This window comes from Vigna umbellata, chromosome 1, assembly GCF_029865625.1.
Source record: "Vigna umbellata cultivar VRB3 chromosome 1, Vumbellata_1.0, whole genome shotgun sequence".
Taxonomy (NCBI): Eukaryota; Viridiplantae; Streptophyta; class Magnoliopsida; order Fabales; family Fabaceae; genus Vigna; species Vigna umbellata.
In genome coordinates this window covers 69,358,237-69,372,963 of record NC_142165.1, presented here as the reverse complement: position 1 = coordinate 69,372,963, position 14,727 = coordinate 69,358,237, and the positions used below count along the sequence as shown (strand labels likewise).

Here is a 14,727-nt window from a genome sequence, read left to right as displayed (position 1 = left end):
TTTTCAACTAGTGTTCTGTTTTTAGAAATTTATACAGCAAACAAAAAAAAAATGTTTCCATAGGTTGGTGTACAGAATTTTAAAAATAGAAAACATGTTTTCCATAGATGTCTTTCCTGTTTCCAACGATTTACATACGAACTAAAGAAAATTAAAAGTTGTTTTTTATCGTTTTTTGTCTTTTACTTTTTTAAGAGAGAACAGATTGAAAAGTTGTGCTAGTTCTTTTATAAATGTAGAGTAAAACCACAAAAATACAAACAGAAATAGATAGGTCCTAAAAGTTTATGCTTCATATCTGTTGATTGGTACTATGAATTATAATTATCAAGTGACTCTGTATTTGACAGGGTTAGTTTTACAGCATGCAGAGCCAAAACTGTATTCTGCGTACACTATTTATTTGTATGCTCTCATTTTTGTGTCACAAAAATGCTAAAGAAAGAAACCTTGCTAAATATTTGAACGTGATTTTGTTCAATTAGTAAGATCTGTTATCGGGCTAATATACAAGGTTTGGAACTGTTCAAATAAAGATTTTAGTTTGAATGTCATTTACTCTTCTTTCAGATCTGGAAGCTCAAATTTCAATAGCAATGATTACTGCGCTAAGTGGGGTATAAAGAACAAAAGGAAAAGAGTTAGAAATTATAAACTTGCTGGATCTTGGTGGGTACACTATTATTATTGAATTGTTTATCATAAACTGTCTTCCAAATTAAGCTTACTTACAGAAGTACGTTTACAGAAAAATTCTTAGTTCATCTTCCCATCTTGAGATTTCTTGGGTCCTTTTCATCTAAGTATAAAAGACTAAAGTAGAGTTCAAATGAATGATGACCAAAATATCTAAAATGATGCAACGTAGAGAGAAAATTCTTGTTTCTTCAGATTTTTCCATCTCATAGCTGCAGTGAAGCCAATAGAATTATGCAAGTGACATTATAAATTTTAAAATCAATTAAGGCGTTTACTAGTTCATTTGTTTAAGCGAATTGAATTTGAGTGAGTGGAAATTGGTTGGTCAAACCAAATGAGTCAAAGGGAGTCTTTGGTGGGCAAAGTTAACAACAAAGGTATGCACTTTATTTTGTAGGACGTTCCCTCTCTCTTTTTACCAACTGCTTTAGCCTTGTCATCATTACCAGCGTACTGTATACCATCACCAACCATTAACTTGTTATCCTAATTAAATATAAGAATGCAGTGAATGTAGAATCATTCTTCCACACAGCAGCACAAGACCATTGCTCATGCCAAACAAACCATATCAAAGAGAAAGGTATGCTTTGCCTCTATCAGGTCAGGGAACAACTGACCTGTTATTTGTCCATTTCTTGTTCTGGTTTCATGATGCTTCCTGGTATTTGTCTTTACCATTATCTTTTAATTTTACCTGGAATATGATGGTAGGAAAATCAATGTGCTAGATTCTTAGTTTGGAGAATTCTAACAGAAACAGTATTTGCACACCAAACCAAAATGCATTTCCACTCACTTATGATTATGTTTCAGTACATCAGAAGCAAAAGGGAAAAATATTTATTAAATAACCTATGCACACTCCAAACAACAAATTAGAATCCAAGTTGCCACTGTCAAGTTTCTTCTCTCTCTTCTATCTATGCTAATGTATTCATACACACTCAGGAATCAGGATGCTACTGATTACACGGCAAGCTCTGTACAAAATTCGGACAAAATGCTGATTGCTGGATTGGAGAAAAACAAACCCAGAACAATATCAAAACAAAACAAACCAAAGAATGACACACTAAGCAATCCAATTTTATGTGCAAGTTTCAAAAAGGTAACTTTTGAGATGTTAGATATGTTGATGGCGGCAAGAATGTATCATAACATTCTTGGGGAGCAGCATATGCCTTCCAAAACTTTAGGCAGAGTGAAATTGTAAATTTTCTCCAGATGAGAAAGTAGGATTCAAAACGGATCAATATTTGAGTCTCAGATGATTCATAGACTTGGTAGTAGGGCTCTTTTGCAGGGTGGTGGTTGAGATGAGTCAGCACTTGGGTTGATGGATGGAGATTCCACTCCTAGTGTTTTCCTTAGGAAGTTCCTTTCCTGAAAGAACAAAATTTAAAAATAAAGGTTAGTCTTCAGTGTCAAGCTTCGATATATTCTATTACTTGACGAAAAAGATAGAAGTGTCATTACCAACAAAAATCTATGTATGTGTGAAAAAAAACCCCAACAGCTTCCACTAATCTTGCCAAATAATTCAATGTTATTTGCAAGAACATGGCTTCTATCTTCTAGCACGAATAGAAACTATGTGTTTTATTGGATAAACTAGTCTATAAACTAGTTTTGCTTTTTACGGTTTGTCTTTCCTTCTTATTTCCTTCTCCTGTAAGTGTTTACGGAAAATTTTATCCAAACAAACCCTACAGTTACACCTCTATGTGCTCCAGCGTATTGCAAATTTTAGTAAGATCTTTCCCAACTAAATATGTATGCCAAAAAATCCAAATTTCTCTTAGAAAAACCTCATGTCATATACACACATGTTGTATTAATTTTACCAGCACATTATATGCCACTCAAATACTTGATTTACCACTTTTTTACCAGCTTCAACAATTGTATGTAGGGATTGCCTAAGTATTTCAAAATCCCAGCTCATCTATACCTGAATGGACTTAGAAGTAGCAATAGATGATATTAAGAACCCTTGAGTTAAGGTGTCCACGGTTTCATCTTCTGAGTATTGACATCAAGGATGGAAAATAAAAAGCTAGAATTATTTAATTTATTATTGATAGATTAAAAGACACGACTCTATTAATCCAACAACTATTCATGTTAAGTTTCTAAAGATAACAACTTAAGTTCACCGCTTTAACATCACCTGCGCATTGATAAGCTTTCCCCCAAAAATCCCTAGTATAACAAGCTCTGCCATTAAGTTAAAAAGCTCCCTCATTTGCCTACTTAATGTCATATTACTAATAATATATAATCATGCTAGTTATCTCTATTAATGATATAATCATTCTGTTGGCCTTAAAATTGTTCAATGCCAAAGTGCATGGCTGACTTACACTTTCTGAAAACTGTGGGCTGGGAATTCCTGCTGCCAAGGATCTGAACAGAGGGGTTACTTGAATAGGGGAGTTGAACTCCAATCTTGATGAGGTAGAAACAATTCCATCATTGTTTATCTGTTCCTCACAATATGGCAGTACATCTGCAAGAATACACATAGTATTAACACTTACCATTTCCGGTATTAGCATATTGGATAAAGCATTTTATTTTAGAAAATATATAAAACTAAGCCTTCATATAATTTCCAGCTTAGGAATAACTAAACACTTAAGAGGTAAGTTATTATCTGGTTATTATCTGTTTATTATCTGGTTATTCATCAACCCTTTGAACATAATTTACTATTTATGTGGTTAATTGTTACTAAACTGATATTTTATTAAAAATCCTTTCCATTTATTTACCTTGATCTACATTTGCAGTACAAAGAACCCCTTTATCATCTTTGTCTACTCCTTTTTCATCTCCAACCTGTTCAGACTTCATTTCAGTTCCAATATCTTGATGCAATGTGTGCTCTGATTTATCAACGGCTGACTGACCCAGGAAAGTTGATTCTGTACTGTATCCGGAACTGGCTGGAGAATCTTCGTATTGTTCCACTTGCCTAGAACATATTCAGAAACTATTAGACATTTCGCAGAGGCCACAGGCAAAACAATAGTTTTAAAGATCTTAATGTACCTCCAACAAGCCTGGCCTTCCTCATTACTGCTTTTCAAGTCCTCATTGATATCTTTATCTACAAGCCGTAAATCTGAAATCTTGTGACCAGGAATGTTTGATTCTTTGTTTCGGTTCAGAAACTCTTGAAGAACCTACCATCAGTTCAAATGAACATACAGTGTAAAGAGTAACACTTATCATATGTATATGGTCAAGTAAAAAGACATATCAGCTCGTGATTGGTATCATAAAATCAAGCGGAGTTTTCAACATTTGAATACACGCTAGCAAGGTGACCTATGAAACTATTTCAGAGTTCTCATTGGGAAGATTAACAACTCATTTGATTCATGTTTTCCTTTAAATAAATGCTTCAGATTCATAACGACATAAATTGCAAATGTTTTAGTCAAGAAACTAGGAGCAAACAATGCCTAAACTTTTTCAATTAGCTTTTAATGCTTACCAGGGTGCTATAGGACGAAAAAAAGATACATGTGAAACGACTTTCAATTTTTTATGTAAATAGGCTAACATGACAAGTTGCTTGTTGTTGATGCTAACTTCTAAGGATATAACTGGCACTTTTAGGGCTTTACTCATCACAAAAAGTAGTAAGTTCATTTTTTAAAGAAGAAAAAGTGGTCAATATTCAAAACTGAAGCAAGTTTAGAAGTTATAAAGCCTCACCTTCCAAGTGTGTTCAAGACTTTGGTCCACGTTTTCGGTATCAACTTTTAGAGCTAGTGAACTTAATAACTCTGCCTGTTTCATCAATACACTTCTCTTTGGGTCATCCCTTTTGAGAAATGTTCCTTGAATCTGGTCATCCTGGGCTGCAGAAGCATGACAAACCATCTTACAATGAGAGGATGGCTGAAGTTTTGTTTGCTGAATATATTAATTATATCATGTTTTCTTTTTCAAGTTTTACTATACATGAATCAAGCTCCAACACTAAAGTTCAATTCAAAGATAACTACCAGAATTGAACTTGGGACTGCAATCATGCTGATGGTCTGGCAAGCTGTTTGAGTTATGAGAGTTTTGAGCTAATACTGCAAATGGTGGTCTTTGCTGTTGATTTATTGGAGTTCCATTTCGTAAATGTGATCGGTCTCCAAATTCGGTTTTTTCTGCATCATCAGGGATATGGGACCTCCTATATAACCATAGGATAAAATGTCAACACTTCTCTTAGTAGAATTTGAGTATTTTGATACATAGAGTATACAGTACCTCATCCTTTTAATAGGTACTCCAGATTCAGCTGTTGTATCCATATTATTATAATGTTGGAACATAATTCTCTTGCTATTTGAATTGATGTAAGAAGTACTGTTCTCTTTTGCTAATGCTGCATATTTTTCTTTCTTTCTGCAGAGTGTGGAGAAACGGTTTTTCACGGCATTATCCGTTCTGTGCAGAAAGCAATGCATTAAATATTAAGCATCAATAAAATGACTATCACATATTCACATGCACTCAAGAAGAAAAAAATCAATTTCTGGTTACCTGCCTGAAACCACCTTTGCTATTTCTGTCCATCTGTTACCAAATATTTTTTGAGCCTACAGAGAAAATGGTAAGAAATAAAATCACAAATGCCTCATTTATTCATGTGTACTGAAGTCTAGTTGATGTTATCTGGAAGAGTATGCATATATATACATGAGATCTTGGTGATTTGGTTGTAACCAACTTCTGACAGTAGGCTAGGCTGCTTCTCAGTGCATAAGTTCGTCAATAGATTGTCTTCTGGCCAATGAAGACAAAGAAGTCTTACAATGTGGCTTTGGACACAACTCATTCCTATAAAACTGACTTGTAAAGGGAAATTTACTAAGTTATATACAAAACTAGATCATGTTATTGGTCAATGTGAACCTCCACCACACTCCCTAACATTGAAGACTACATATCTTGACTGTGAAGCTTGCAAGACTTTGAGGATAGTCCAACAATAACTCAATAGCAAGTAGCCTGATAAACTCAACAACAATGACAGGATAAACTCTGGTATCATTTTAAATTTGGGCTTTAGGCCTAATTCAACTCTACAAATTTAACTTGCAAGTTAAGAATTGTGTCTGACTTGTACCTTTTAATTTAGTCATACTACTATTCAAAATGAACTCCAATCTTTTAAAGTTCCATATGCTTCATCATAAAATAAGCTTGTTAAGTTGGTTCTGTACACAGAGACCATCATTACCTCACATAAGAGCATGTCTTCCTCGGCTGACCATCCACCTTTCTTGAAATCAGAATTCAAGTATGTGTACCATCTGAAATATGATTAGTAATAGAAGGATCAGAATGGTAGTAACAAAGAACCCAACAGATCTTTTGAATCAGTGAAGATAAAAATTAAAAAATTGTAGACAATTGGAAAAACCTCACCTTCTTCTGCACTGTCTTGTCGTTTTATCTTTAAACTTAGATGCAATAATTGCCCAACTGCATATAATTAATTGCAATACAAAGCCCTTTAATGTCACTCGTCAACGAAGAAAAGAGTCGTGTTTATCAAAAAAGAAGAATTAGTAAAAGAAGAATGAGTACTTTTCAGTTCCATGAATACCAATCTGCTCCCTTAGTATATCATCCTCCTGAAAAAATCTCTTATCCATTGTTAGAACTAAGTAGATGATATATATTTGCAAGTAAACAGAAGAATTAAAATAAACGTAGAGAACTAAAGAGAGAAAGAAACACCTCTTGAGTCCAAGTCACAATGTGACGCTCCTTCTTTTTAGATTCTTCATTGTGGTCCTTCTTTTTAGATTCTTCACTGTGCTCCTTCTTCGTGGACTCTTCATTATGGTGCTGCTTCAAATCTTGCGGCATCATTTACCACAGAGAGTGCTTATTATTCTATCGGCGTCCCTCTCTTCTTGAGGCTCCTTCCTTTTGCCTGAACCGGCAAACTTGCATGCTGCCAAAGCTTTATAATTAGAAGCTTTTATGTTTTGCAAAAAAAAATCGAAAAAGAAAAGAAAAAGCGAAACCATCACTTCTCCCTTCTCTTTCACATCCACCTTTACACCTTAATAAGCAAAAATCACATTCCCAAAAGCCCTCACCAAAAAGTATTCAATTGAAAAAGGGAAAATAAAATTGCTATTATCATCAGTGATCAATGAAGAACAAAACAGGAAAACACAATCGAATGTTAAAATTAGAGAGCCAGAGCTACACGAAAAAGATAGATAGATAATGGGTAATGAAAAATACTTAAAAGGGGTACATGGGATTGGATAAAAATCTAATTTTTATCCAAACCCAACAAAGTACCAACTACCTATTTATTTCATGGAGTAGTGGCATGTAAGAAATAACCCAGAAATGGTGGGGGATCTAAACAAATTGATGAACTTGGAATATACCCAAATGAGTAAAAGAAAGGGTGAAATTGAGAAATACCTCGAATAAACTACGTTTGGATTCGTGATACGTATTCTGGGATAAACAGGAAAACTGATAGCAGGAAGCAGAGATAGTAGAGAGAGTGGTATGAGAAGCAGTGTGGAGAGTGAAGTGGGTGTTTTGGACCAAAGTACTAATGTTGATCTGTGAGTGTCTGAGTTACTTGGTTGTTTTGTTTTTCAGTTCTTTCTCTCTCTTACTTTTTTGAAACGGTCACACACCCTTGAGTTGGTTGGTTCTCTTTTCTTACAAGAAAGAAAGAGAATAGAAAATTGGAGTGGTGAGTGAATGCAAAACCTAAGATTAATTAATACATTTTATGTATTTGTTTAATAGTTTTAAATAAACGGATACTTGGGGTTAGTGCGCGGGTATGAAGGAAGTTTGAATAAAACGCTGAATTCCATGAGAAGACTTGTGCTGTGCTGCTGCTCCTAACGTGCATTCTTCAGTCTTTATTAATGCTCTCATGGCTTATTCTGGCATACTTTCTCCCTTCACACGCTTATTCTTCCTTTCATTAACTTTTATCTGTCTTCTTTCAATATTTTTACTCAAGTTTTTATTAAATCACACGCATTATTAGTTATAATATTGTAAGAATAGTAAAATCATTAGGATTATCAAATAAATCGTAAAATTATATAAATTGTCATTTTTTTTTCTATATTATTTGTTTACATTATTAGATTAATGTAATTCATCTAAATAAAAGTTAAATTTAATTAAAATTTAAAACAATTAAAATTGATTTTTATACGTATTATGAGTATTAACACCATTCAACTAAAAAGAAATACAAATAAAACTCTCTTATATGTTTAATCAAATTAAAATTTAATATAATTACAAATTTGTCTTGGTATTATCACTTTCAACAACATCAAATATTCATCTACTTGAATAAATTTAAATTAAAATAAAATTCAATCTAATTTGATAAATGAAACTTTAATTAAAACAAAATTCAAATTCAATTAAAAATGAAGGGCGTTTTTTTTCCACACCACTCATCTTCAATGAATTTCAATCAATTAAAATAAAACACTCTTTTATGTTACATCTTAAAATCTATCATGGTTAAGATAGTAAGGAGTTCACAAAATGATTAATTGTATAAACTTAAGTTTGATGATTGATAGATTAATAATTGAATTGATTTTATTTTAATAATTTATCATTTATATCGTAGAAAGTAAAACTTTTACTATCCTAACCATAATCTCAATTTTAACTATCTTCTTTTATACATACATACATATATATATATATATACATACATATATATATATATATACATATATATATATATATATATATATATATATATATATATATATTTATTGAGTATTCAATATAATTATTAAATACAGCTTTGAAATTACCTAAATGTATATTTCTTTATAACTGTGATATTAATTTTTAATCTGAAATGAAATTAATTACATTTAAATCTCTTCACTCTTATTGAAAATTGTATCATTTCAAAATTCAACTCAAGGTTATGTTTCATGAGTTATACCCGTTTAGTCAAACAAACATTTTATATGACATCATACACAGCTGTATTGTATGAATGAAATGAGTATGAAACTGTGAATTTTAAGGATACATCAGAATATATGACCCCACAGGAAAACTGTGAATTTTAAGGACACATGAGAATGTACATGACCTAATAACAAGTTAGTATAAGGCTTGCATTGAAATTAAATGTTTCGTATGCCTTAATATCAATCGATCTTAGTTCATGCTAAATGCACCACCTCATCAAAGTATGGGTTATTTTATTTTCTTACTTTTGATTTGAAAATTTTAAGAAATTAACCTTTCATATATATATATATATATATATATATATATATATATATATATATATATATATATATATATATATATATATATATATTTTTAAGTAAACCCTCTTTTAATTCTTAATTTTAGTGTGGGTGTATTTGGAGTAAAAAAAACATAAGAAAGTTGTTTAGGTATTGTATAATTTGTTATATAGTATTATTATTTTTTTCATTAGATAACTATCGTAGTTTTATCTAATTTTGGAGTTTTCATGTTATATTCTTATGTTGATCTTATTTATTTATAGGTGGAGTAATTATTAGAAGTAAAGACATTGATGTTCCAATCAAAGCGGTATCAAGAGTTTATGATTCACTAAGATATTCTTAGTATACTCTATGGTTGCAGCTTAGTCAAATCTCTCACTAGAAAAGATTAATTCTTTGTTGTTGGAGAGTCATCATTAGTTGTTGATGTTGCAATGACATTTACAATTGATGTCAAATGTGACCGAAAAAATGGATGGAAGGATCATAGTCGGCAAAGATGTCATCGTGTTGGTGTAGTGAATCTACAACCAGGTTTGTGGAGGTCTGGTAAGGTGCAAGCGTGGATTTGTGGAGCTTTTCATAGTGGAACTTGCAATGAATCACTCAATGTTTGCTGAAGTTTAGTGGTTGAGCGATGGTGACTAGTGTGCTTTTTGTGAACTACAGGGAAGTCTAGTGTTACTCCAGTGATTGCAGCATTTTTGGCGAGCTACAAGGAGGATCGATGCTGGTTGTATGTATTAGGATGAGTCTTTGCTAGCAATAATTATGCATGGGCATTGGCTAATGTTGATGTAGGATGTTTTGTGATTATGCACGAGTATTGATTAACATTAGTGTAGGATGTGTAGTAATTATACATAGGCATTCGCTAATAATGATGCAAGATGTATGGTGATTATACACGAACATTTGTTAGCATTGATGCATGGTATGTGGTATGTGGTGTTTATGCATGAGTATTGACTAATATTGATGCAGGGCATGTGATGATTATACATGGGCATTAGTTAGCATTGATGTAGGTTTGCAATGAAAGGAAATCTTGGAATAGTTTAATTTCAAGTGTGTATACTCTTTTATGGTTGACTATGATTGTTGGTCTAAGCAATGGAGACAAAAAGGAAGATACGTTTATTTTAATCATGGTGGAGATTGTTGAGTTCATGAAAAAAATACATTTTGGAAAGTTCACATCACCCAATATAAACAATTGCGTGGGTGATAGTGGCTATATAATGGAATCTAAGTTCATTTTTTAGATGTCTCAAGTCAAGGACATTTTAAGCTTGTATTTGAATTCTTTTATACTCATTTAGTATAGTGATGTGAGGTTTGGGTTAAATTCTTGCTTTGGAGAGTGCGAGTGTACTTGGGGTCAAAGAGCATAGGAGAGTTATTTATGTGTTGTAAAAATTTTCACGTAACGTTATTCTCTGGTTGTCATTAGACAACAATTGTGATTTTTCTTTGATTTTGGAGTTTCCACATTATATTCTTGTATTTATCTTATTTTTCTATTGATAAGGTAATTCTTGAGGGTAAAGATGTTGATGTTCTTCTTAATGACACATTTTTCCCTGTCATATACCTCTTAGTGGAATATGACATAAGCTTTAACTCTATTTGGATCCACACATCGCGAGTTCGCAAGCTCCTCACCGTAAAGCTATCAACCTCGTCGTTAATCACCAACAAAACCCAAATTACGCTTCAACCTGCAGAGAATACGAAACCCTAATATGAATTCCTCTCATAATCCTCCTTCTTAGCAAGCTTAATTGCGTCACCATAGCCTCTCCATCGCGTCGCAACGGTGAATCACCTACAAATCGAAACCAACAAGAAATCGCGTTCTTGTGAGCTTCACGTGAACCTCATCTTCTCTAAGGAACCTTATGCATTGCCTCCATTAGCTTCTTGAACTTGCAAAATTGAAAAGACCACGTATGCAATGCGTCATCGTGATAAAATCAACAATTACTAGAAAACCTTCTCCATGTCCTTGCGACATAAGAATCTCCCTCTACATTAGAACCCTAATTTAAGTGGGGAATTACACGTCATAATTTAAATTTTATTTTCACGTAATAAAATCATCCAGATCAACATGTCTAACTTACACCACATCAACAGGTTTTGACGTTGTTTCTTACCATTTAACGGAAATAACTTAATTGTTACTAATTTACAAAAGTTAAGACCTAATTGAGACACTTTTAAACAAGAGGACCAAAATGAGATTCTTGAACAAATATGAAGATCATCCGACTATTTAAACCTAATAATGAACTATATTTTTCCACTAGAGATTATAATAAAACTTAGGATTTGATAAATGTTTTACTTATTTATAGAGTTCGTCCGATCTCAACAAGTTACAAATAATTTATAGGATAATGACGCAGCATGGATACACATAAACACAATAAGAGAAAAAGAAACAAAACTCCAATCCACACAGCCACAAATTAATACATTTTACTTTATAATTTTAAATTTTACCTAAATCTTTTAAGTATATGTAACGTATAAGAAAATGCATAGTGATTTATTATTTTCATTTGATGTTTCAATTTAATGCTTATATTTTAACCTTTCTTCTATAAATACTTTTGCTGATGATTCTTAACTTTCAACTTTTGATTGTGTACACTTTTTTCTAACCATTCCAATTCGAACTACTATTTTTCTTCAAGTACAGGTGATAGGATCCTACAAACCACTTGGCCAAAAGGAGTACAAAAGACGAGAGGTAAAGCCCTCTCACTAGGAAGTTCTCCGGGAACTCCTAGGGCAAAGTCGAACGGTAAAGTCCGTTCCTTAGGAAGAACTCCTACGTCAAAGTCAATAATCCAAGAGGTAAAGCCCTCTCATTAGGAAGTTCTCCGAGAACTTCTAGTGCAAAGTCGAACGGTAAAGCTCGTTCCCTAGGAAGAACTCCTAGGTCAAAGTCATTGTGCCAAGAGGTAAAGTCCTCTCACTAGGACGCTCTCCAGGAACTTCTAGTGTAAAGCCATTCGACCTCACGAGTATTTGGCCCTTCAGCCTCAACTATTAGGTCATTCAGCCTCACAGGTATTTGATCGTTCTGCCTCACAGGTATTTGGCCATTCAGCCTCACAGGTGCTTGACCATCCGACTTCAAAGGTATTCGGCCTCACAGGTGCTTTACCATTCGGCTTTGCACTAGAAGTTCCTGGAGAGCGTCCTAGTGAGAGGGCTTAACCTCTTGGTGCTATGACTTTGACCTAGGAGTTTTTCCTAGGGAACGGACTTTACCATTCGGCTTTGCACTAGAAGTTCTTGGAGAACTTCCCAGTGAGAGGGCTTTACCTCTTGGATTATTGACTTTGACCTAGGAGTTCTTCCTAGGGAACGAACTTTACCGTTCGGCTTTTCCCTAGGAGTTCCCGGAGAACTTCTTAGTGAGAGGGCTTTACCTCTCGGCTTTTGTACTCCTCTTGGCCAGGTGGTTTGCAGGATCCTATCACCTGTACTTGAAGAAAAATAGTAGTTCGAATTGGAATTGTTAGAAAAAAGTGTACATAATCAAAAGTTGAAAGTTGAGATAGTTAATTTCAAAGTAGCTTATGCAATAAGGTCGGACGACCAAGCCAGTAAGACTACTCGATCTTCGGTTTGAATGTTTTGAGACCAAGACTGAAATTCATATTAGGATGTGCCTTGGATGAGTTTGTAGGTGTTTTACTGTCCTCCAACAAAGTAATTTTGATATTAATTTGATTGGTTATAAGAACAGATGGCCAAGCAAGTAAGACCAGTCGCTCTCAGATGAGCTTTAGGTTCTTTATGGTTTTCGATCAAACGAGAGAGACCAAAGTCTGCTCGGGCTTTACCCTATAAGTAATAATTTTCTGCAAACTTTCTCCGATCATATGGATAAGAGCGATCGGCCATGAAAGGTCGAGCAGTTGAGGCCGAAGGCCGAATACTAGATGGCTGAATACTTGTGAGGCCGAATGGCCGAACACTTGTAAGGCCGAATGACCGAGCACCTGTGAGGCCAAATGGTCGAATGCTTGTGAGGCCGAATGACCGAATACTTCTAAGGCCGGATGACTGAACACTTGTGAGGTCGAATGGCCGAATACCTGTGAGACCGAATGACCGATCACCTGTGAGGCCGAATACCTTTGAGGCTAGATGGCCAAGCACCTGTGAGGCCGAATGGCCAAATACTTGTGAGGTCGAATGACCGAATTCTTGTGAGGCCGAACGGACGAATACCAATGAGACCGAATGACCTAATAGTTGAGGCCGAAGGGCCGAATACTCGTGAGGCCGAATGGCCTAATGGCGTAATGCTTGAACACTCAAGGCCATGAAAAGCCGAGTAGTTGAGAAGGAAGGTTCGAATACATGATGGTCGACTGGCCGAATACCTATAAGGTCGAATGACCGAATACCTGTGACGCCGAATGGCGTAATAGTTGAATGGTTGAGCACTTGATGCCAAATTTGGCTAAGTGGTGAATGCGTCATTGGACCTGTACAGCCGTAAAAGCTTGTTGATGTTGATGGTGAGAGTTTCTTCAATCGGGATCATTATGTACGAGCTTGGTCGACATGATGATGTTGAGACTGCGTCCTTGTATGGTTCCTTGCGGTTTCAGCGGGATGCCACTCGACCCCACGGTGGGCGCCAAATGTTTCGGTATGGATTTTGTAAGACCGAGAAGCTAACATTTCTTACGTGTCTTCCTTACCTCCGAATGTCTTGATTGTCGAAGCTGTTCGTCTCCCTTCAGTTTGGGACCGCCTGGTGCCTTGTGACCGCCTGGTTTCAAACAGAGCCGATCGATTGTACTTCTGATTGCTTATTATTGCCTTGAACCGGAGGGGGAGGTACCTGCAAAAGGTACTCCGACGCTCAAGTTAGCCGTGTATGTTTTGAACCGTTTATCACAGTTGAGTATTTGAGTTTTGTAGAATGTGAGTTGAACGTGCCTGACTTTTGGCCTCGCTGTTGTATATATAAGTACATAATCAAATAAAAACCAACCTACCTGAAAATTCGGTCAGTTACATATAAATGACTTTATCAATATCTTTAAAGAAATATCTTTAGTTATCTTAACCGTTTGATTATTTTAAACTTCTGTAGGACTTCTGGCCCAATAATAATAATACCTTAAACGCTGGCCCAATTATGGTCCAACATTGTTTTAGCGGATGGACCTAACGGTATCCAGCGGCGATCGTTCGGTTCTGGACCTATAGGTCCTAGACCTATACCATACAATAATATTTGGCTTTTTGATAAAATTATAAAATGTCTCTACAAATTTAGATCCTTTACGTAAGCTAAGAGATCGTTTCTTGATCTAAACTTAATCATACTTCAAGCTTTCTGTGTATTCTGCAAGCACCGTATTCAATTTTTCTCTAAAAAAAAAAACCAGTTTGTATCATTACATATACATTATATGCATAAAAAGTTTAATATCTTTAAAGATTGAAAATAAAAAGCTCCAACCCTAAAGCTTTTCATTAAAAAAAGAAAACACGTACACACATGAATTTTGGTACACATGAAAAACGGCCTGTTTAAATGAGCAATTTAATTAAACACTTATTCAATAAAGTCTTATAAAAAGAAAATTTATTTAAATTAAAAAATATTTTTATTTACCTACAATATATTCAATGAAGTCTTTAATTCCTACTTATTCCTCTAAACAATTAGTTT

General features: G+C 34.4%; 1 protein-coding gene across 1 annotated transcript; it reads right to left on the bottom strand.

Moving 5' to 3' along the window:
- Positions 1-1,519: 1,519 nt before the first annotated feature.
- LOC124819923 (transcription factor MYB124-like) lies at positions 1,520-7,463 on the bottom strand. Its single transcript, XM_047291531.2, has 13 exons — positions 7,165-7,463; positions 6,457-6,676; positions 6,304-6,350; positions 6,142-6,198; positions 5,954-6,026; positions 5,254-5,309; positions 4,978-5,157; positions 4,722-4,900; positions 4,429-4,574; positions 3,757-3,890; positions 3,477-3,679; positions 3,066-3,211; positions 1,520-2,085 (listed from the first exon to the last, which is right to left on the bottom strand). The coding sequence occupies exons 2-13, from the start codon at positions 6,589-6,591 to the stop codon at positions 1,975-1,977; spliced, it is 1,467 nt and encodes a 488-aa protein (XP_047147487.1). The 5' UTR covers positions 6,592-6,676; positions 7,165-7,463; the 3' UTR covers positions 1,520-1,974.
- Positions 7,464-14,727: the final 7,264 nt, after the last annotated feature.